Here is a 22,484-nt window from a genome sequence, read left to right as displayed (position 1 = left end):
GTGTGTGTGTATACTAAGATCAGAGGCGGGCACGGCATTTTCTTAGCTTGCTCTGTCTCTCTCCATTTTTATTCCTTCAGTGCTGGGGTTGTAGGCACAAGCAGACATACCTGGATGCTCATCTGGGTGTTGGAAATTTGAACTCAGGCACTCATGATGGCAAGGTAAACTCTTACCTACTGAGCCATTTCATCAAAGCCCTGCCCCATGAAGGGTTTTCCTAACTCAAGGACCTCAAACTCTTTTAAAATGATAACATTGCTATCAGAGGAATGAGAAAACTGCAGTTTCAACATAAAACAGATGGAAGGGGATAGATCTTATTTCCTGGGTGTGTACTCAGGTTCCCCATCATGAGTTTCTGTTCTGGTTTTTTACCCCCTTTGGAGGATGGAAGGATGATAGGAGAAATGATTTTTTGTTTGTCTTATTTTTAAATCTATTAAAGGGAATGCCTTTCCTCTCTTCTTTTCTTTACCTCTTCCCTAATCCATGCCGCTTCTCATTAGCAGGTAGACAGGAAGTTAATCACTTCTCATTAGCATGTAGACAGGAAGTTAACCACTTCTCATTAGCATGTAGACAGGAAGTTAACCACTTCTCATTAGCACGTAGACAGGAAGTTAACCACTTCTCATTAGCATGTAGATAGAAAGTTAATGACAGAGAGTTTTGCCTTCTCACATCCAGAAAGGAAAAAGGCCAATCCCTTTTTCTGAACCTCTTTGAGGCTGGCTCAGTACCAGGTTTCACGGAGGGATGACAGATCACAGCTTCAAGCAGGGTGCTTGGTCCTAACTCTTTCTGGACTGATTTTAGACATTGGGCTACTAGGGAAAGCTCCAGCTATCCCAACTGCCCTAACATCCTCCAGCCAGTTGACATTTTAAATAGACTCAATTGTCACCCCACTTGTAGCTGAAGATTAAGCTATGAAATGTCATGTTAGAATTTTATGGCCTTCCAGTATTTGTCATGCATTGTGACCTCCAAAAAACCTGATGTTGACAACCTAACTACCAGTACCTTGGAATGCAGCCTTATTTGGAAATTAGGCTTAAAGCAAAGTCATCAGGGTGGATTCTAATCCAGTATGAAATCTGGACAGGGAGTAGACGATGGGAAGAGAGGTGATGAGAACGGCACCCGAGGCAGAGGATCAGAGTGATGCTTCCACAAGCCAAGGGATGTTGGAGACTGTCAGCAGAATGATGAAGCTGGGAGGCAGCCTTCCGGAGGAGCCAACTGTGCCTTGTAACTTATTTCAAAGGTTTAACTTTTGAAAGCAGTTTTAGGTTTCAAGAAAAACTCAGAAGAATGCAGAGTTTTCCAGACACCCCTGTTTCTCCTTACTCATAGCCCATCCCACCAGAGACAATCCCCCCGACCCCTAGAAGGGCTTTTGTTAACAATGGATGGACCCAAGTGGGACTCACTCTTTTCATGGACCTGAAACTAGGTCTTAGGTGCATCCCATTCTTTCCTGAGCACCGCTCTCTCCCTTAACGTTTGGGTTTTAAAGCGCATTGAAACCGTTTCTTAATAGATTCCAGCTTGATTTCAGAACCAAAGTCTGAAGGGACAGACACAGCAGGCCCATCCAGTCCTTGGTTCACATTAGGCTTTGGTCTTAGTGTTGTATGTTCTGTGATCTGTCACCATAGTTACAGTATATGCGCCCCCCCCCGCCCTCTCTCCCCCCCCACCCTCCCTCCCTTCCCCCTACCCTCCCTCCCCTCCCACCTTCCCTTCCCCCTTACCCCCCCCCCGAATCCTTCTGTGCTCTGCTCACTTGCCCCTCTTAAATCTCTCGCTTTTCCCCCGCCCCCAATCGCTGGTAATCACCAATCTCTTTACTGTGGCCATTAGTCTCAGCTTTTACAGAGTAAGGCAAGAAAGTATGGTTGAAATCATATGTTGCTTTTCCAGACTGGTTTCTTTCACTTCACAGTAACGCTTCCAGGTTTCTGACATGTTTTTCCATGACAGCAGTCCATTTTCTTTTCAGTGGTGAATAATATTTCATTGTCTGGCTGTATCACCTGCGGAACCACGGAGGGGCACTTACCCACCCACTCACCCGTGCAAGGACCACCGCCTGTCATTTTAAATCATTCAGTGGGTGGTACTTTGTTAGGGAGATCCCTGGGAAAGCAATACAGAACTCAGTTTAAGGTCTGAGCAGTTCTGTTTTGTTAACAATCACTCATAACAAGCTTAGGAGAACAGTTAACTACACTGTATTGATACTCAGTCTACCTGATTCTTAAAATGCTGTTTCTCCTAACTTCTAAACGTATCTTTTCATTTGCTCATTTTCCAATTGGGCTGTGTTCCTGTAGTCTCCCAAACCTGGGGCTACTGGAGAGTCTAACCCGTAGTTCTGAGCAGAGCTAATAATTCTTAGCCTTTCAGGCCACCTGGGAGAAGTTGGGTAACAGGGATGCTCTACTCTCTGGGGTAGGGGTTTCTCCATGGTCTCTTCCTAAATCACCAATCCCGAGATCCGGGCTCCTCATATTTCATGGATCAAAGTGCATATTTAAGAGAGGTCAGGCATTTAAAATGTATGCAGGGAAAGGGGGAGAGCATGAGCTCACGCAGACCCGAGCTTTATCTGTGTCTGCTCTGCTCTTTGCCTTGAAGTTAACGAAGGTGACAGACAGTTCCTGGGTGTCCTTCATTCCAAGAGAAAAGCCCCTTGCTGTGTTGAGATTTAGCGAACTTCGGCAGTTAGAAAATACTCACTTTTCCAGAGCCTGTTTAATAGCCCCTTCCAGAATGTATGAGGTTTGTGTATTTGGGGGAGACATTAGCAAACTTTAAAAGCATGACATGCTGAGTGTCAAGTCATCCTGGGGGGCCCACATGCTCTCTGATGAGCTGCACTGCATTCCCCACAGAGGTATACTGATATCCCAACTGGAAGCATCTCACATGACTTAGATGGAAGGTCTTTGCAGATGTAACGCGGTGCCTGTGAGATCCCAGGAGCACCATGCAATCCCGTACAACTGGTAACCTCCGGACACAAACACAGACATGCACAGAGGGAAAGCCATGTAAAGAGATACCAAGAATGGCAGGTGAAACTCTCTAAGCCATGAAGCCAGGAGCCAGGGAACATCGGGGGGGCCATCAGAAGCTGGGAGGGGCCAGGACAGACCTTCCCTAAAGGTCTCTAGAGAGAGTCCCCTTGATGCATTGATTTCAGACTTCCAGCGTCCCGAGCAGATTTCCGCTGTTGGGAATCACCCATTTGTCTCTGTCCTTTCCCCTGGCAGTCCCAGGAAACTAATTCACCCCATCAGAGTTGGCCCTGCTTTTGCCGTCACCTAGCAGTCCAGTTCCTCCATTCATCTCTTCCGCACCGCACTGACTCCCATACATGGCTCTCACTGTAAGGCACCTACTCCTCCTGCCTTTTGAACTCTTGGCAAACACCGGGAGCTGTGTTAACTACGGCCATATCCCTCTTTCTGTAGAGGGATGCAGTGTGAAACGTGCAGATACTAAGTGCCTCGGTCTGGGCAGGCACCGGTGAGAAACAGATGGACCTGGGACCCAAGAGTTTTCGGATGCTCAAGTCAGGATTTTTTAACTGACACTTTCCTAACCTGTCAAGAGTACTTGAGAAATGATGGCATTCAACAGCAAGCAAACCCTGCCTCTCATCATATTCTCCTTCCCGGAATATCCCATTTAGGACAAACAAGAAAATTAAGAAGTCAGTGTTGAACAAATGTACTTGAAGATTAGACTCGCCCTGAGGATGGCTGTGTGCTTTCGAGTAGGAAGTAAACAAAGCAAGCAAAATCGGAGACGAGGAACTCTGACTTTCTGAAAAGTAAAATATTATAATGAGCATAGGTCAACCACAGACTGGATTCTGTGACATTTGCCCCAACCTCAGTGACTCTGGGGTCTCTGAGGAGGGAAGGCTCAGAGGGGAGAGCAGTGGTGTGGGGTAATACCGTGCCCATTTCCGCTTCCACTGGGGCTCCTGTGCTCTGGGGGCTGTTTCCTTTAACTCTTGCTCGCCTGTAAGGCAGGGAATACCTGTTATTTCCCACAGGTGGAGGGAGAGCCAGGGTGCAGTGAAATTAACAGCCTGCTTGCTGTTGTTAATTTTCTAGTGGCTGTGACCCAAACACTCAAGGGAATACCTTCAGGGAAGAATTGTGGCTTCCGACTTAGGCCGGCAAGGTAAAGCAGCCTCATAAAGGTAAAAAAAGTAAAAAAACCCAATAGGATTCTGTGCATGGTTACCTGGCTCTGTGAGCTCAGGCAAAGCATCATGGTGGTGAGAGCTTGTAGCAGAGAAAGTATTTCACCTCGCCTCAGGGTGAACAGGAAGCAGAGAACAACAGCAAACCACCCAGGACAAGATGCCCATCCCCCCAAACCTCCCCTTAGCCCCTCCCTCTGCCCAGTGACCTTCTTCCGTTTAGGCTCCACCTCTTTAAGTTTCTGCAACCCCTCGAAAACAGCGGTCATCAGCTGGAACTAAGTATACAACACAAGAGTCTGTGGAGACACGTCGTAAGCATCACAGATTCCCTGCTTAGCAGTGTTCACGTTATTCTCTTCCCCTGGAAACGCTACAGGGTGTTGAGGAATATTACTTCAACTGTGTAAAGATTGCTACACATGCTTATGCTGCGTTTGTCTAATGATGGAAAGATGTGCTGCTGTTTTGCCTTGCCTGCCTAAGGCACCTGATTGGTCTAATAAAAAGCTGAACGGCCAATAGCTAGGCAGTAGATGGATAGGTGGGCTGGTGGGCAGAGAGAATAAATAGGAGAAATCTAGGCTGGAGAGGAACGAGAATGAGGGAGAGAGAGAGAGAGAGAGAGAGAGAGAGAGAGAGAGACCTGGGCCAACCACCCAGGCAGCCATCAGCTAGCCAGACACAGAGGAAAAAGAAAAGATATACAGAATGAAAGAAAGGTAACAATCTCCAAGGCAAAGTGTAGATGAAGAGAAACTGGTTAAAGTAAATTATAAGAGCTAGTGGGACAAGCAAGCTAGGGCTGAGCATTTATAGTTAAGAATAAGTCATCATGTCATGATTCGGGAGCTGGTTGGTGGCCCAAAAGAAAGGCTGCTGCAACAGGGTAGCGATGAGCTGTCTCTGATAGAGTTCACTGCTCTAAAGTGCAAAAGTGGCCAGAGCACGTTCTTCTCGTAGGGATAGGGAGACAGTTTCTACTTGGTTGTTGTTTTCTGTCTCCAACCCCCAAAGTGAAAGACAGAGCAATGCGGAGGACGAAATTATAGAAAAGATGACTGAAGGCATTCTACTCAACTGCCAAGGGTCACAGGCCTGGTCCCAGCCTGTAACACTAGGTGGGAGGTGGTGGTACTACTGTTAAAAGGTGGGACCTACTTGGAGGAAGCTAGCAGGAGAATGTCTATGTCCGGATCCTATTAAGTCTTTCTGCTTCCCAGCAGCTAAGTTTGCAGACCATCTCTTTCATCATGCACTTGTGCCATGAGGCACTGTACCACCAGCAGGCCCAAAGTCACAAGGCCAAATGACCACGGACCCATGACAATGACCACCTCTGAACCCATGTACCAAAACAAACCTTTGCATACTTAGTTCATTGGCTCAGGCAATTTTGTCAATGCAAATGAAAAGCTGAAGAATACTACTAGCAAACAGCCATGGGGAAGGTAAAACAAAGACAGAGTAAACTGAAGCAGGCAGAGGTAACTTGCGATGAGGAAATGTCCTGAGTGACTCTAACTCTCAACAGGGACTCAGCACAAGTTGAAAGACATATTCGTTTTAATCAGCATCTGTGCAAGATGAGGCTTAGAATAAATTAGAAAGAAAATGTGGAAAAAAATACCATATTCATATCTACTGGTTTATTGTTTTAAACTTCCTCTACCAGACAGTTTTGTTTACCATTAGTGACCTTTAATAAAAAGTGGCCTTAAACACAGTGGAAATTAATATTGATCAGCCCTGTGGAGTAAAGCATAACATCAGGCAACGTGTGCCTTGCACAGATTGGCTCAGAACCTACAACCCACCGACCACCTAGGCACTTTGATTTTACAACCAGCAAAAGCATTTAAAGGGCAGAGGGGCGAGGCGACCTAGTTGTGAAGCTGGTTACAACATCACAAACAAATGCCACGCTGAGACTTTCACTGACGAAGTTGCATCACGGTGCAGCGGGTTTCAGAAACCTTGCTGAGCTCTATTGAGAACACATGGTCTCCCTAAGTGTTCCTCTGGTATTAAAGTTTCATTGGGAAAGCAAGGTTATTGAACAACAACTTCACTAGTTGTGTGCTTAGTGCTTTTCTGCATACGTCAATGGATACCATGATGCTGGATGCCCCCGCTCACCCTTGAGTAGTGCACAGCAGGCGATGGCATCTCCTTTACAGTAGCCTTGTCATGTCACAGCAAGGTGAAGTGACGTTTTGGAGATCACGGCACCAACTATAGGAGTTAGTACAGAATCGAGGCTCTCTGATCCCATCCAGAAACCCCTTTCTCTCATCTGCAGGCTGACCCCCGGCGTCCTCCAGCCCGGGTGGACAGAGGTTCGCAAGCTGCGATGAATGCAGGGATCAAAGCAAAGATACTCATTCAGTACGCACCATGCTTCACCCTTCAGAATGGGACCTGTTTGCAGCCTATGAAAGCTCCCTGGTGGGTCAGGTCAACATTTTAATGTGAAATGGAATGGTAAAAAAAATGTCAAAGAATAGTATATACTGCAAAAGGGAACATTGTTGACATATTTATATTCTACACAGAGATAATTATGTCCATTCAAATATAAGGTCTTAATGAAGAGTGAATTTCTTTCTAGAGGGTCATGAGGAAAAGAAAACTGAGACCCTTGGTGTAGATAATGCTGACTAGCGACCTCTGCTACTCGGACTGAAGGCACAGCTCTAAGTGTGTGCGTGCGTATGTGCGTGTGTGTGTGTGTGTGTGTGTGTGTGTCTGTGTTAGATGTAGGCGGACAGCTAAACAAACACTCATGAAGTATTTGGGAGGTTACAAAATGACATAAGCTTGGGGACATAGCCTGCCCTTTGTTCTTTTCAATGCTATGAGTGCCCGATACAACAAGGCCAACGAGTACAGGAAATTCTCAGTTGAATATTTGCTGAATGACTAGATGGAAACGAGGGAGGTTTACACATTTTAGAAGACTCCTCTTAAAAACTCAATCAGGGTCGGAAACAAATCCGGCCAGTGCGACATTTCTAGGAAGACCTTTCCAAAACTTTCACTTGTCTCGCATTGGAGCTTCAAGCGCCACTCCACACGGTAGCTGGGCTCTCAGGCCAGAGAGTCCAAAGCCACCTTTGCAGCCCAAGATACGTGGGCAGATGCCAGGGCAGAGAAGTGCAGCGTGTGCCCGTGGGAAACACATCCTCACCCACCCAATTCGGAAGTCAGCTTCCCGAGGAGAGCTGCGCCTGTGCCCTCTTTTTCTTGTTGATTAGCCTCTGCAGAACCACTTTTGATGGGTCAGGAGGGACGTGGTTAGCAGTTTAAAGTGAAGGATTATTCCCCAACCAAGGCAGCGAAAAGGAAGGAGGAAGCTACACAAACAGCATCCTCTGTGGCGACCAGGCACCTAGACAGTGAACTGGCCATTCTCAGGGGAGACATATGCAGAGGATTAAGAGTGTCTCCATGGTGGCTTGCAGGAACTCGCCACCCATTTCAGCAACAGTCTTGATTGAGTGATCAGTACCTGAGAAGCAAAATTATCCATTTTTATGCCCTTCTTTCCTATGCCTCATAAACAATGCCATTTGACTCTGCTCCAAAGAAGAGGCCCAGAAAACACAACCACTTAAAACCCTCTCTTTGGGTCTGGAGAGATGGCTCAGCTGGCAAAAGTGCCTGTCACACAGCCGGAAGACCCAAGTTTGGTCCCTGGGACCCACAGAAGGCTAGATGTGGTGACTCACATCTGTAATCCTAGCACTCCTATGGCAAGATGAGACCTAGAGACAGAACAGGCCAGAAATTCATAGGCCACCTAGCCTGGAATGCATAGGGCAGTGGAAACAAGAGAGACCTGCCTCAGCAAGGTGGAAGGAGAGAACTGGCTCCCGAAAGTTGTCCTCTGACCTCCATGTATCCACCTCTACTTAAACACATCACATAACACACTCATGCAACACACCAAATAAAAGTTTTTACATATCTCATATATATCATATGATGTGTATTATATATATATATATCATGTGATACATATGACATATGTGATATGATACATGCATATATGTATTAAAATCCAGTTTGCAACAGAAAGCAACCATCACAAATTCTAAGACAAAAGGTCACTGTCACTGGGCCGCTAGCTTTCACTCTGATGTATGGTTTTCCTGCTACCTCAGGCTACTGCAGAACAGACTGCGACGTGAGAAGCCAGTGCACTGACAGATGCTAGGAAAGGCAACAGCAGAAACTCAGAGAGGTGGAGGGCACATTTGGGATGGGCATTGCTTTACCGCGTGTCTAAAATTGACGTTGATGATGACAATGCCCGGAAATTGGAAAATATTTTAAATGCACTATAATATTGCTTATAAAGAGAGGAAAGAAATAATGTCTGTGATTATTAGGGAAGCCATGCCATTGGGAAATCAAAATGCTATATTCCCAGGACACACTGGATGAAATGGACATTCTAATACTCTTTATTTAGATTTTTAATGGAGATAGGTGTTTTGCCTGCAAGTAGGTCTGTGTACCACGTGTGTGTCTGGTACCCAGAGAGGAGAAGACTTCAAACACCCTGGAACTGGAGCTACAGACGGCTGTGAGCTATCGTGTGCATGCTGGAAGTTGTGTGCGTACTCAGAAAGAGCAGCTACTGCTTTAAACCACCGAGCCATCTCTCCAGTCCCCCGGTACTATTGACGACGACATTTCTGGGTACCATTTGTTCTGTCATTTCTAAAAAGTCTTACAAGATTACGCCAATCATTTATTAATTCACTGCATTGTTCTCAAATTTCTTCCCTTAGATGTAGGATGAACTACACGATTTCCCCACTGCCCTGGTTCTGTAGCTTTAAGGACGTCTGTCCATTTTGGTCCCACAAAAACCGAACTTTGATCTTTCATCCTGAAAGTCCATAAGAAATACAACCCTTACTGGGCTAAATTTAGTATTTCTGGGAAACCCCAAGTCTTGACTCAAGTAAACTTCATGAACCTTGGGAACATGAGAAAAAGCTAAAGGGAAATGCTGAACTGGAAGGGAAGGAACCTGTCAATATGCTCACTGGGACAAGTTAAACCCAGCCCAGAACTCGAAGAACTGGAGAGCCATTCACACCTGCTCCAGAAAATACCATGGCCCTTGCGTAGTTCCTGGTGTTCAGGAATTTTAATGCACCTCTTTAAAAAAAAATCAGTGCTAATCTTGCACCATAGGTGATGAAACCGAGATAAATTACCTGATAGAAACACACAGGAATTTCAAGTTTCCTTGGTCGAGCACCTGCTTTAGCATTTAGTCTAATAATTCTTACAAAGCAAAATGTCCAGAGGCCTTATGTACATTCAGACGATGGAAACAGAGAGTAAAGAAGTAGAGACTTGTAGTAAGTAAGCTGGATTTCTTCAATAATGAAAAACTTAATATATTTACCTCCAAATCCATATCCGTGTGTGTGTGTGTGTGTGTGTGTGTGTTTAAAGTTCAGTATCAGCATCATCCTGGATTCTGAACATTCCAAACAGTTCCTGCCATCAAATGAACTACCTTCACAGGACAGACACATTGTCCCCTACCTTTGGTACCAGGCTAATAATAGCAGGATGTGCACAGGTTCCTAGAGCGGAGAGAATAGAGGAACTGGGGATGCTTAAGGAGGAAGGCAGTAAACACGAGATGAGATGGGGGCGGCCTGCAAGGGCTAGCTTGGGAGGCGGCAGGCACTAATTTGGCCCGGAGTAGGAGCATTCACAACGAGAAGGAAAACTTTGTTGTATTAAATAAAGTGGGCTCTCGTAGCCTCACAGATGAAGATGGCCCGGGCCGGGAATGGGACGGACAGAGGCTGAGGCCTCGGACCAGAAGGGCGGAAATCTCCATCATCCAAGTACAAGGCCAGGAGTAGGAAGTGACCGAGTAGAAGAGAGAGAAGTATGGTGAAAGTAAATTGCTAGAACCACAGGCATGCTGGAGGGGTGAGAGCCAGGCTCAGGTGAGAAAGGGAGAGCAGCGGGAAGGGGAAAGGAGGAAGAGGCCTTCCATTCCCGGTTCTGAGGCCGAACGGCTGGGGGGATCTGGACAAGGCCTCTCCCTCCACGTGCCTTGTCTCATCATCTGGAATCAAAGCATCAGGAAAGATCGGTGCTTTCTGAGCCTTTCGAGGGAGCCCTAGGATCCCAAGGAAGCTTTAGGAGAGGTGGTTGTACTTGGGTTGGAGGCCAGAAGGAGATGGGGTAGAAATGTCCAATGGGGCTGTGATGGGACAGTGTACCGGCGATTCAGGGCTTTAGATCAAACTCACTCTGCCAGAACACCATGGTTACATAATAGGACCCCTTGAAAGTTTAATTTTTTTTTTTAAGCTTCACAAGTACTGAACTGTATAGACAATTTCCCAGGCCCCCTTGAGGTCTCCCATTTGAGTGGAGAGTTTACAAAAACTGGTTAACCAAGAAACCTGCAAATATTGCGGGGGTGCGGGGCTCGGTTTAGGACCCCATCAAGGTCTTCTATTTATTCGATCAACTATTGCACAAACACTGGGCAGCAGGAATAGTGACTGTGACCCTGAACGGGTGCCCAAACGCTCAGAAACAGGGGAAACTCATCAGAAGGCCATTTGCTTCCCTACTCTTCCATGCTCCCTTCCCCTAAGACCCGGTAGGGTTTTCAGACTTCCCGGTAGGGTTTTCAGACTTCACAGACCACAGTGTGGAAAGGGCCTTTGCTCTGGGGATGGGAAACAGAGGAGCTGCTCCCCCCTTGGACTGTTGTCTGGCTTTGGTAACCCGAGTTATCTCTCTGGGCTCCATGTCTGTGGAAAGACAGCATCACCCCGAAGGATCCCAGAGGCCCCTTCTGGCTTTCACATTCCAGGATCTCAGAATCCGAAAGCCTCGGAGTCCCCCTGTTATCTGAACAGTCCCCTGATCAATAGCATATGCTCTGGGGTTCCTTCAGGCCCAGTGGATGGGCAGTGTGCTGAGGGCTCTGGGCTGTTTACTTTAGGGATTGGGCAACCGGTGGCTCGCTGAAATCTCTGAGTTCGACAAATGATGGCTGCGAGGCAGAGGGCTCAGGTCTAAATTAACAGCAGACACTCAGCAGCACAATGCCCCTTGGCCTGGATTTGGAAGAGGGAAAGCCGGTCCGAGGTAAAACCAACCCCTGCTAAGGCATCATGAAAATGGGAACGAGGAAACCCGGGAAACCAGTGACTCCAAACCACCCCCGCAGTTGAAATCGCAAAGTTTTTACACACTCCCTGCCTTCTCCTTCCCCCCATCCCCTCCAAGTCTCTCTTTTCCCCACTCCCACAATTAAAAAAAAAATTCTTTTGTTGGAGAGAGAGGGAAAAAAAAAGAAAAGAAAGAAAGAAAAGAGACATTGAAAAAGCAAAGTGCAGAACTCACTGGGAGAGTGTGGCCAGGCAGCGCCGTCCCTGGGACCCAGATCCGCTAAGCATGTCCGCAGCTGGTCAGAGCAGGAGTGGCTGAGGTAGGGGACCTGGCCTGGAGGTCAGAGCATGGGCTGGGCCAGCGCGCAGGCCATGGTATCTGCGGCTGAAATGCGCTCTGCAGGATGCTCCTGTCTTCCCTTTGTGTTAACACTTGGGTCTGTCCCTGTGACGAAAGTCTGGGCTTGTCCTCAGCCAAATCTACTCCTCCCCACCCTTCCCCTCCACACGGGATCATCGGAGAGCTGATTGTTATTTTTTACTGTAATCTCTCTAATAGAAGCCCATCAAATTTAGACCTGGAGGCTACAGAGTGCTTGGAGAGTTGCAGACTCTCAGTTGTTGGCTTCTCAGGGGCCAGGATGACTGGGAACTTTCTAAATGAAGACTTTATATGCTTCACTTTAAGAAATAAATAACTCATTTGCGGTAGGTAGTAAGTCAAAGGGGAAAACCTGCCGCTCTGTGCAGTCTTTGGGAAACAGTGAGTCCTGCTATTATGGCATGTACTCACAGCCCAGTTCTGACAAGATGAACCGAAATCAGCCCACCAAAAAGTTCACCCAGTGCTGTTCTCAGGCCCTCATTCTGAGCTCTGGTCTCAATTAGCATTGGTGGAGGTGGCTTCCAAAGCAAACAGTTCCCACTGAGAAATCAAATCTGAGGAACCCCTCCACCCCCCATCCCTTTTATCCAGGAAAAGATGCATGACAGAAAAGGAAGCCACACACAAAGGAGGAAGAGTCAGGGTCTGGCTCAAGGATGGGCTGGACCTTACAGGGTGTCCCCTGCTTGCACTCCCCTGGGAGAGGAGGGCAGTAAGTAGCCAGCCTGGTAGCAGGCCAGAACAGCAGGCCCTTCTGCATCAGTGGCATGGTGATCTCATCACCAAGCCTGGCAAAAGAGACTGGTCACGGACAGCTTGGAAAGCCGCCAAATTCCAGTCCCTGAGGAGGGGGTGGTGTTGACTGCATCTGGAGATGACACCCCATCTTGGCTTGCAGTAGGCATACATTTCCTCATCTCTGATAGCAGCGAAGGCCCTGGGGTTGGAGGGCCTGGCTTGCAGTCAACTGAGAAACAGCTCAGGTCCCTGTCCCACAGGGTTCACTTGCTCTTTGGGTAAAGAGCAGAAGCAGTTGTCCTGAGGGACTTAGCACAGAGCGAAAGGAATCTCTGACCAACAGCTTCACGCCCCGCCCATACACACTGGCAAACAGAGCTTTAGAAGCCTACTCAGTGCCAGTGAGTGGAGCTACCTAACTTCTCTCACACTCAGATCGCAGCAGTTTAACTCAATTAAGCTAAATCTACTCCTCATTCCAACTAGCTAGACTTGAAGCTCTCCTGCTTAACCCCTGTGCTGACCTCAATGCCACAGCTGCGAAGTGGACTTCGGTAGACTTCAGCGTTAATTACTCCTAGACGCGGATTTTGTTGACTATATGTGTTATCACTGCACATACTAACTCAAGGGCAGAAGACACTCTACAAACTGCCAGGCATGTCTACCTTCCCACGAGACGACTGGCATTCCAGGCTTGTCCCATTTTCTCTCTAGAGCTGAGACGTAAATGGGTGTCAAGGCATTCTGCTGCTCTCCTTCCTACCTAATTTTGTTCATTACTCTCTTGTATTGCTTACAGAATTCAGGGACTGGCTGTCACAGGCGGAACAGCTCGCCCCTCCCACAGATGTCCACACCCTGCTCCCAACCTCCAGAACCTGACAATAGGCTATCTTTCATGTTTGCAGATGTGATTCAAGGGTGGATGTAGAAGCAGGGGTCAGGGGAGGGGGGGGTGACTCTGGTATATCAAGGTGTGCTCAACCTAATCACATGGGGCTTAAAAACAGGAAAGGCTTTCTCCCTGAGTTCCCAGGAAGCTAGGACTATAGAAGAAAGGGAAGAGAGGAGCAGGAGGCTGGCTCTGGAGGAAGGAGGGCGAAAGCTCAGGAATGTGCTAGCCTCTGGGCATGTGCAGGGGCAGGCAGGAAATGGATTCTCTCCTGCAACCTCCAGAAAGAATGCTGTGAGCCAACACCTAGATTTAGCCTACTGGGCTCTGTGTCAGACGTCCACAGGCCTGAGGATAGTGAGTCTGCTGTGCTTAAGGCCAACACACCCGTAGCCATCTGTCACAGCAGGGAGACAGAGGCGAGTTGGTTTGCATCTAAGACACAGTTAATCTTGGGAATACATTTTACTTCTTGATCCCTCCCATCCCTACACACTCCAGTTTTGTGGAGTGGCAAGTATAGTTTTGACACATCCAGAACAGGCTTATAAAAGGCAGTAGCCTAGAGATTTAGGAGAAAAAAGGTGATAATTTACAAGCTAATAGTCTCTCTCTCTCTCTCTCTCTCTCTCTCTCTCTCTCTCTCTCTGTCTCTTTTAATCATTCCTGGGGATTGGGAAGTTAGAATGTGGTCACCCTTTTGCTTATCGCCAACATTCGTGCACTGAAGGTCCGCTAATCCACAACTGTAGAAAGAATATCCACCCAATTATTTCTTCCATTGTAGAGACAGGGAAAGGAAAACCATGTGAATAGTCTCAAGCTGGCTTCCTGCCTTTAACATGAAAGGATTGTCTGTCTGTCTGTCTGTCTGTCTTAAGTACCCAACGGTTAAACACACTGGTGTCATATCCATGCGGCATAGAAACGGGAACAGGGAGGAGAAGAGAGGAAACCAGGAAGGGACAAAAAGAACACAGAGGTCAATGATGGGCAGAGTGAGGCAGAAAGATATGACAGTTGGAAATTCAAAGCAGAAATGGGGTGGTCATCAGAGAGCCAGTGACTGGGGTGGCGGGGTCAAAGATGCACCATCATCTGTGAGGGTGGGCACATGCTCTGTGCGAGCATCTGTGCTTTAGCAGTTGGCAGAGAGGGCCCAGCCTAGTGAGGCTGGTGAGGCTGAGAGCTGATCTAATGACCATCCAGCTCCACCATCAGCCATCCTCATGCAGCAAGACAGTAGGCATCACAAACGGGATGGCATGTCAGGGCTCCGGCTAGCACAAAGTAGCTTCAGATTGCCCGTAGCTGCTTTCCTTTTTGCACAATCTATTTAGTGCTTCATCAACGAGATTCTGGACTGGGAAGGTTCGATGGAGGTCAGCGTGGTCGAAAGGAACAACTCCCACCACAGGGTGGTCCTTTATTAATAAAATATGATTTAAAAAATAACTTGACTTCGCGGAGGTGGGAGCCTGGGCCACATGATCTGTTCCAGACTTCCTAGTCTGCAATGGTTGTTTAAGAACAGCTTCTACGTCGAAGCAGTTCCCTAGGGAAAAGAGGTATGTGGGAAAGCTGTGCCCATTGCCTTAATGCACATAACACACACACACACACACACACACACACACACACACACACACGCCTTCTCATGAACACAGTTGCATCCCCACACATACTCGTATATGTACATACTCATGCATATGCACGTAGGCACCCAGATCTGCTCATTTTGTACAGAAATCTACCCACAATAACAATCTAAGAAACTCAATTTTGTGGTAGTACTGGGGATCGAACACGGGGTCTTGCCAAGCCTGCTACCACTGAGCTACGTCTCCAGCTTTCTTTTCACTCTCTCTGGCCTCAGCACAGTGCCAATGCCACATGTCTGTGCCTCAGGAATGGTGACTGTGGAACGGTTTGTATAACGTATGTCTGAGTGTAGGCAGAACATGGATGCCTAGGTGACACCTAGCAGCTATCCCTACTTCTGTCTCCACTTGGATGGTGTGAGAACTCAGGGCCCCTTTGGTGCCTCCAAAGGCCAGATAGATCACAGGACACGAGGTCCAGCTTTTGGTCTAGAGGCTCTGTGAAAATGGAGTCCCTCTGCAAGTGACTTTCTCAAAGAGGGAAGCAAGGACAATCCACTGGATCCATAGTGATGAGTCACAGTAATCCAGCATGGCATCCATGAGCTTGTGTGAGCCGGTCCAGCACAGACTCCCGAGAACAGAGGGACTAAGAGCCATATTATTTAAAAATGACTCTGTTCAATCTATGAGCAGACTTGGTTGAGGAGACAAGAATAACGCTGTAAGAATGCTTTACCTCTTAATCCACATCTTATTCTGAGGTCAGACAAGCTAGCATGAATGAAAAGCTCCCGTTACACGCATGCAAGTACAGGTAATGTAACTCAGAGACTTGTTTCAAGAATTTAGTGCCCTTGGGAGTCCCTCAGTCCTTCACCCTTCCCACTCAGTAGTAGTTTCTTCTCCCGGGTCTGATGGCTTCCTGTGACTTTTGCCAGAGCTAATCTCTTTTTCCTTTTGGGTACCTATCTCTTGTCCCACCCCATAGGGTTGCCATAAAAACCACCAGAGTGTAGAGATAGAGGTTGAAACAGGACAATTTTTTGCACATAGTCCCACAATCACTGAGGCACCCCTTCTAGAACAGCCTGTTCCTCAGACACCACTTCTCTGAGTTCCAACAGTCTTCCAAGAACCAGTGTCTGGCTTTCCCCTCCATGAATTCTTCCTGGCTTGGACTTTATTTCGTTGTAATTGGTTACCCAAGTAGGAGAGAGCTGGAAGCTTGGGGCCACTCTGTTTGCATGTCCTTGAGAAATACTTACAGGGCAATATATGAATCAGCCTTTCAGTTTAACTTGCTTCAATGCTCCTATTTTCCATTTAAACTCTTTTGCACCAATTACTTAAGTTTTCTCACTAAGGTTGGTTTGTTGTTGTTGTTTTAAATCTGAAGGTTTTAACCAGATACATCATTTCCTTTTTTGATTGACATTTCATTTATTTTTACTTAAAATTTCCTTACAGGTACGTATTGCATGTTAAGCATAATTTTCCTTTGACTCTCCCTTCCCTTTCTTACTGTTTCCTGCTTCAGAGAGAAAAGTTTCTATCTTAGGTCTACTGGTCTGGACAGATGGCTCAGTGGATAAACGTGCCTGTCACCTGACAACCTGAGCTCCATCCCTGGAATCCATGCAATGAAAGGAGAGAACCAACTCTCAGAAGCTGTTCTCTGACCTCAACACATGGTGTGCATGAACACACACATGCACATACTAAATGAAAAAGGAACATGTGTCTCTACCACACATCCCCTACCCCCAGTTTGAAACACACCTATAAAAACAGTTCTTGGAAAAGATAGGGCCCAAACTAGCTCCTTGAGTGAATGGTTGCTACAAAGCCCTGGTTCTGGTCCTGATGAAAATCATCATATCATCATCATCATCATCACCACCACTACCATCACCACCACCACCATCACCACCACCACCACCATCATCACCACCATCATTATCATCATCATTACCACCATCATCACCACCACCACCATCATCATCATCATCACCACCATCATCACCATCACCACCATCATCACCATCACCACCATCATCACCACCACCACCATCATCATCATCATCATCACCACCATCATCATCATCACCATCATCATCACCATCCTCATCATATTATAGTCATCTACTTTGTATCATTCTAGGAAAAGAGAGTATATAGGACTTTCATGTGGAGGGCCGGACCACATTCTCCATTGCTTCTAGGAACAAAGGTAGAGATTGACCTCTGTGACCCCAAGGTGTGGCGGCACACGCCTTTAGCCCTGATGCCTGGGAGGCAGAGACAAGCAGATCTCTGTGAGTTCAAGGTGATGTAGCCCACGCCTTTAATCCCAGCGCACGTGCTTTGTAACTCTCTACCGCTGCGTCCCTGCCTACTCCCGAGGCATCATCTGGGATAATGGGCAGTGGACCGATTCAAGAGTGACACGTCAGAAGCGAGGACTGTTTCCTTTATAAGGGCTGGGTTCCCCTCATTCTGGGTCTCCGCTTTGGAAGCTGATGCTCTCCCTCTCAAGAGGCATTAAAGCTTTACTGCAGAAGTATCCTAAGTGCCCCGCGTCGTTCTTGCTGGCGAGACCGTAGCGCGGGACACTTTCATACACAGAAAATTGATTCCCAGTTATAGTGATATATTTTAGAATATTGTACATTATAGATTTATTGTACATAGATGCAATTAAATGGCAAAAGAAACCGTGAGCTAATCACAAGAATGATAAGGATATATTATAATATAGGGGAAAGGGTCATATCTTTAAAGAAGCTGCAGCATTGTTGGTGTGGACTATTTTTTTTCTTTTTTTAAATTAATTTATTTATTATGTATACACATACCAGAAGAGGGCAGCAGATCTCATTATAGATGGTGTGAGCCACCATGTGGTTGCTGGGAATTGAACTCAGGACCTCTGGAAGGACAGTCAGTGCTCTTACCCTCTGAGCCATCTCTCCAGCCCAAGGTGTGGACTATTTTTATTCAAAGTATCTAGATATTCCCATAACCACAAGTGCTTTTTCTGGTGGCCAATTTATACATCTGGATATTAAATTTGCACACGACTTTTATAGCTCTAATCAAATCCAGATTTTTCTCCCCACTGACACTATATAAGGTCTTGAAAAACATTAATTTCTTTTTATGGAAATCAGACCTGGATTAAAGCATATTTGTTTCGTGAGAAATAGTCTACTGTGCGTTTTGAATACTATAGTTGCTGTGGTCATTATTCATTTACTGTGAGTGACATTTCATTTCATTGTGTGTGCTGTTATATTGTTAGGTGCTATCCTGTTTTATAATATCATATGGCCAATATACAATTATTGACACCTTTAGAGATAAATGTGTACCTATGGGCAACCTTGCTTACTTATTCACCTTCTTGACATACTTTTTCTTACCAAATGACTCCTTTGGCTTCAAAGATACAGCCTAAGAGTTTTTTGCACCTAATAAAGCTTAGAACGGTTCAGGTATACAGCAGGTAGACAATAAGTGGTTCATAGTTGAAGAGGATAAGAACAGAGCCACTGCATCAAGAGGGCCCCTTGGCCACAGCTGGCATTTCCTGGAACCTAGGAACTCTGCTGCTTCAGGAACAGAATCTCAGGAGTTCCAGAGTGTGCAGGTCTCAGGGAGGACAGCTGGTAGCCCACAAGGGAGATGGTCATCCAAATCATAATGTCAATAATGAAGATAGAAGAGATGGTCTAGCTCTTCAGTACCCTCAGAGCTCATTCGCTGGCCACATCACCTCCTGGTTCCCAACCCAGAATGCCAGGAAGCTGCGGAAAGACTTCCTCCTCGATACAGAATCAGAACAGAGACAAACTCGAACCCAAAGAATACTTCACCCCACGCAGAGGGAGATACAGCCTCTCACAGTGAGTGGCATACCCAGTGTCAACCCTGGCTTTGAGCTTGGTTGTTCCTTCTCATCCCCTCTTTCTTTAGATTTACTAAATTAGAATTGAATTCTACTTGCTCCAGGCTGGGCTGTCAGGATTGCTTCAACTTTCTATGTTAGATTTATTAAAAACTCTCCTTTGCAGAATTTCCAGGTGCCTTTCTTGGGACACCCCACAGCAGGAGATCAGAAATAGATAAGTGGAAGAAAGATTTTCAACATTAGGATGCAATTTGACTTGGAATTACTCGACAATAAAATCAAACTCATTATTACTTAAGAAGGAAAAGCAAATGAGTTCTTTATTTGTCTGTTTACTTTTACAGACTGCATTTTTACTTTTAATTATGTGGGTAGGTGTATGGGTGTGTATGCGTGCCTGGGACTGTGATGCCTGTGGCAGCCAGAAGGGGGCGTTGAATTCCTGAACCTGGAGCTAAAGGCAGTTATCAGCTGCCCGGTGTGGGTGATGGGAACTCAGCTAAGGTCCCTCTGTAACAACAGTAAGCACTCTACACTGCTGAGCCATCTCTCTAGACCTTGTTCATTCATTTACAGACTAGGACCTGAAAGAAGCTTTTGTTTCCTTTTATTTTGTCAGATCCAGGCAGGGTGGGGTGGGGGTGCAGGGCGTTTGATACAAAGTCATATTCATTTTTTTCCCCACATATATAAGCCAGAGCTGATGTGGAAAGATTTTCAATTTAAAGAAAATAAAATGGAGATACTTTTTTAAAAGCATGCACTGAGCAGGGTGGTGGTGGCCCACACCTTTAATCCCAACACGCACGAGGCAGAGGCAGGAGGATCCCTGTGGTTTGAGGTCAGTCTGGTCTACAAGAGCTCGTTCCAAGACAGGATCCAAAGCTACAGAGAAATCTTGTATTGAAAAAACCAAAATAATAATAATAAAATAAAGCATGCACTGATTTTAAATTTGAGAACCAATGACATGCAATCTGAATACAGCTTTCTAAACTATGGTTCCAAGGAGAGAGGACTGATGGAACTTGAGATTCTCCCGGGCACTGCAGAATCTGGGACCTTCCTAGGACACCTATAAATTATCTTCCCTTCAGACTCTTTCCCAGCAGATTCAAGAATCAAAGATTAAATGAAATTAATTAACAGACACAATTCTGAGGCTCTTCAAATTGTTCTCCAAGGCCCACAATGCTTAATGTTCTAGCTCATTAACTTTATTTACAGACTTAGTGTTAGAGAATTGAACGTCTACTTCTGTAATGAAGAAACTCAATTTAGACACACCCCTCTCAGTGCAAGCAGAACTATTTATGAAAAGACGAAAAAAGAAGTTCCTTACTAAAAATAAAATCTACACAACTCGAGTTTTCTTTTTTTAAGTTTTAGTTGTTGTGTATTGCTTTTCCCCTTGTTCTTACCTTTCTTGCTCCATTACAATTTCCCAACGCTAGAAAAGAATGCACCATTTAACGTTTCAACAGCAGACCCGACTCACATGTTAGCCATTCTCTGTTTTAGAAAGAGTTGGTAAATACTAGCGTGAGGTCATCGACTGCTTCTCCCATCCTCCTGGGATTAGCTGGAGCACTCTACTGCTCCCAACCACAGGCTTGGCCTTTCATTAGAGAAAGCCTTGATTATACAGTCCGCTCACCCTTGGACTCCCGAGGCTTGGGGCTGAACCCTTCAATTTGACCATTATCTGGTTTTACAATGCAGATACCAATTGCAAATGATACTCAGGGCTTAAGTGCTACAGTCAAACAAGGAAATGGACTCTTCCTTTATTCTTATCGTTTTTCTCCCAGAGTGCAACCGAGTGCAAACGGCCAAAATTATATGATACGAAAGTTCAGCAATAATCTGAAGAATAAACATCACCCATTTCCTCACACATCCAGAACGTAAGAGGAATTCAAATCCGGTGGCTGGAAGGCTCAGTTGGGAGTGATGGAACTTCACAAAAGATTCTAATGGTTACTTCTTGAAGGATACTCCAAAGGTTGCTAACATTTCTGCCTCTGCTTACGCAACGTAGCAAATCTAATTCAATTCTGCCTGCACACAGATACAAATACAAAAGTATTTGTACTCGTTCAGTGTTGTGTGCTAGGCCTGGAGGAGTTGTAGTTTGTGATCTAGGGTCTATTTTCTGTTTGGTCTGTGGATGTACATGAATACTGGGTAAAAAAAAATTAAGGCCATGACTGCTCCTAGGAATGAATGGCTGAGGAGAAGACCTTTTTGTAGATATGAGGGAGAGACTAGCCAGAGGCATCTGGAAGGGTCCAGGCTGAACCAGGTCATGAGAGGAGCGGGTAGGGGAGAGTGAGAGAGGAAGAGAAGGAAGAGAAGAGAGAGGGGGACCTAGAGACCAAGAGACCAAAAGGACCAAAATGGCTGGGTTACAGAGGGAAGCTGGAGGAAGGGGAGTGAGCTCTGTAGGGACTGAGAGAGACCCCAGCCAGAGCCACCTTTGCTATGTTAAATAGACACCTCAGTTAGTCATTTGCCCTAGGTTCCTTTTCTTTTTCTTTCTCTTTCTTTCTTTCTTTCTTTCTTTCTTTCTTTCTTTCTTTCTTTCTTTCTTTCTCCCTTTTCTTTCTTCCTTCCTTTCTTTCCTTTCTTCCTTTTTTTCCTTCCTTCCTTCCTTTCTCCCCTCCCTCCTTTCTTTCCTCCCTCCCTCCCTCCCTTCCTTCTTTCCTTTTCTCTTTCTTACTTTTTTTTTTTTTTTGGTTGTTGGTTTTGAGACAGGGTTTCTCTGTGTAACAGCCCTGGCTGTCTCGGAACTCACTTTGTACACCAGGCTGGCCTCTATCACAGAGCTCCGTCTGCCTCTGCCTGGGACTAAAAGCATGTACGGCCACCGCCGGCTTGTTCTGGGTTTTGAGACCTAACGAATACAAAATTGTCAGTACTGATTCGCACGTGCTAAAAGCATTATCTGAGACCCAAGGGGAGAAATCAGTCCTTCTGTGTGTGTCTGAACCTTTCTGGGGAGAATTCTCTGTTACAAGAGGCCTCAGCCGGAGATTAGCGGCATGGACAAGCAGGGAGCCCTCTTCAACCGCTGCTGCCTGCTCAGAAACCAAGTCAGACTGTGAATAGCAACACTATCTTCCTCTCTGTTCCAAGTCTTTTCAATCTGCTCCTCCATTCCAAACTTCAGGAAAAGGAAGATAAAATGGCTTTTGGGTCCTGAGCTCTTTGGTGAAGTAACACACTCTAGGAGGAGTGACATTTTATAGCATTTTCTCGCTCCCAACCTGGAATGCCTGAGGGCCAGAGAGACAGATGAAGGAAACAGGCTGAGAAGTCCTAGTTTCCTTTAAACACGGTGCATGACCAGAGCGCAGTCTGCAGCTCCCCACACAGTTACACAGAAAGGAATCTGGTGGTTGTGAATCACCACGCCTCGTCAGCACAGTGCAGGTCTGCCTGCTTTACCCTTTACCCTTAAAACAAAACAAAACACCAAAATAACAAAAAAAACACCAAACCTCATTAAAAAGAAGTTGCAAAAAAAATCATGTGTTGCAATTAATTTAA

The 22,484-nt window shown here is 46.1% G+C and overlaps 1 protein-coding gene across 7 annotated transcripts in view; it reads right to left on the bottom strand.

Moving 5' to 3' along the window:
* The window catches only part of Cald1 (caldesmon 1), a 223,669-nt gene that overhangs the window by 60,216 nt on the left and 140,969 nt on the right, over positions 1-22,484 (bottom strand). For 2 of the 7 annotated variants that reach the window (XM_085683796.2, XM_085683802.2), the window contains exon 1: positions 11,636-11,703. The exons of 4 other annotated variants lie outside the window; for them this stretch is intronic. In XM_085683796.2, the coding sequence (XP_085539922.2) occupies positions 11,636-11,688 (53 nt within the window). In that variant the 5' untranslated portion in view covers positions 11,689-11,703. Of the gene's footprint in view, positions 1-11,635; positions 11,853-22,484 lie in introns of those variants that run through there. One more of the 7 variants, XM_085683799.2, reaches the window with a different exon arrangement.

This window comes from Myodes glareolus, chromosome 25 (assembly GCF_982192425.1).
Source record: "Myodes glareolus chromosome 25, mMyoGla1.1, whole genome shotgun sequence".
Lineage (NCBI taxonomy): Eukaryota > Metazoa > Chordata > Mammalia > Rodentia > Cricetidae > Myodes > Myodes glareolus.
This window is presented reverse-complemented; position numbering and strand designations above follow the sequence as displayed.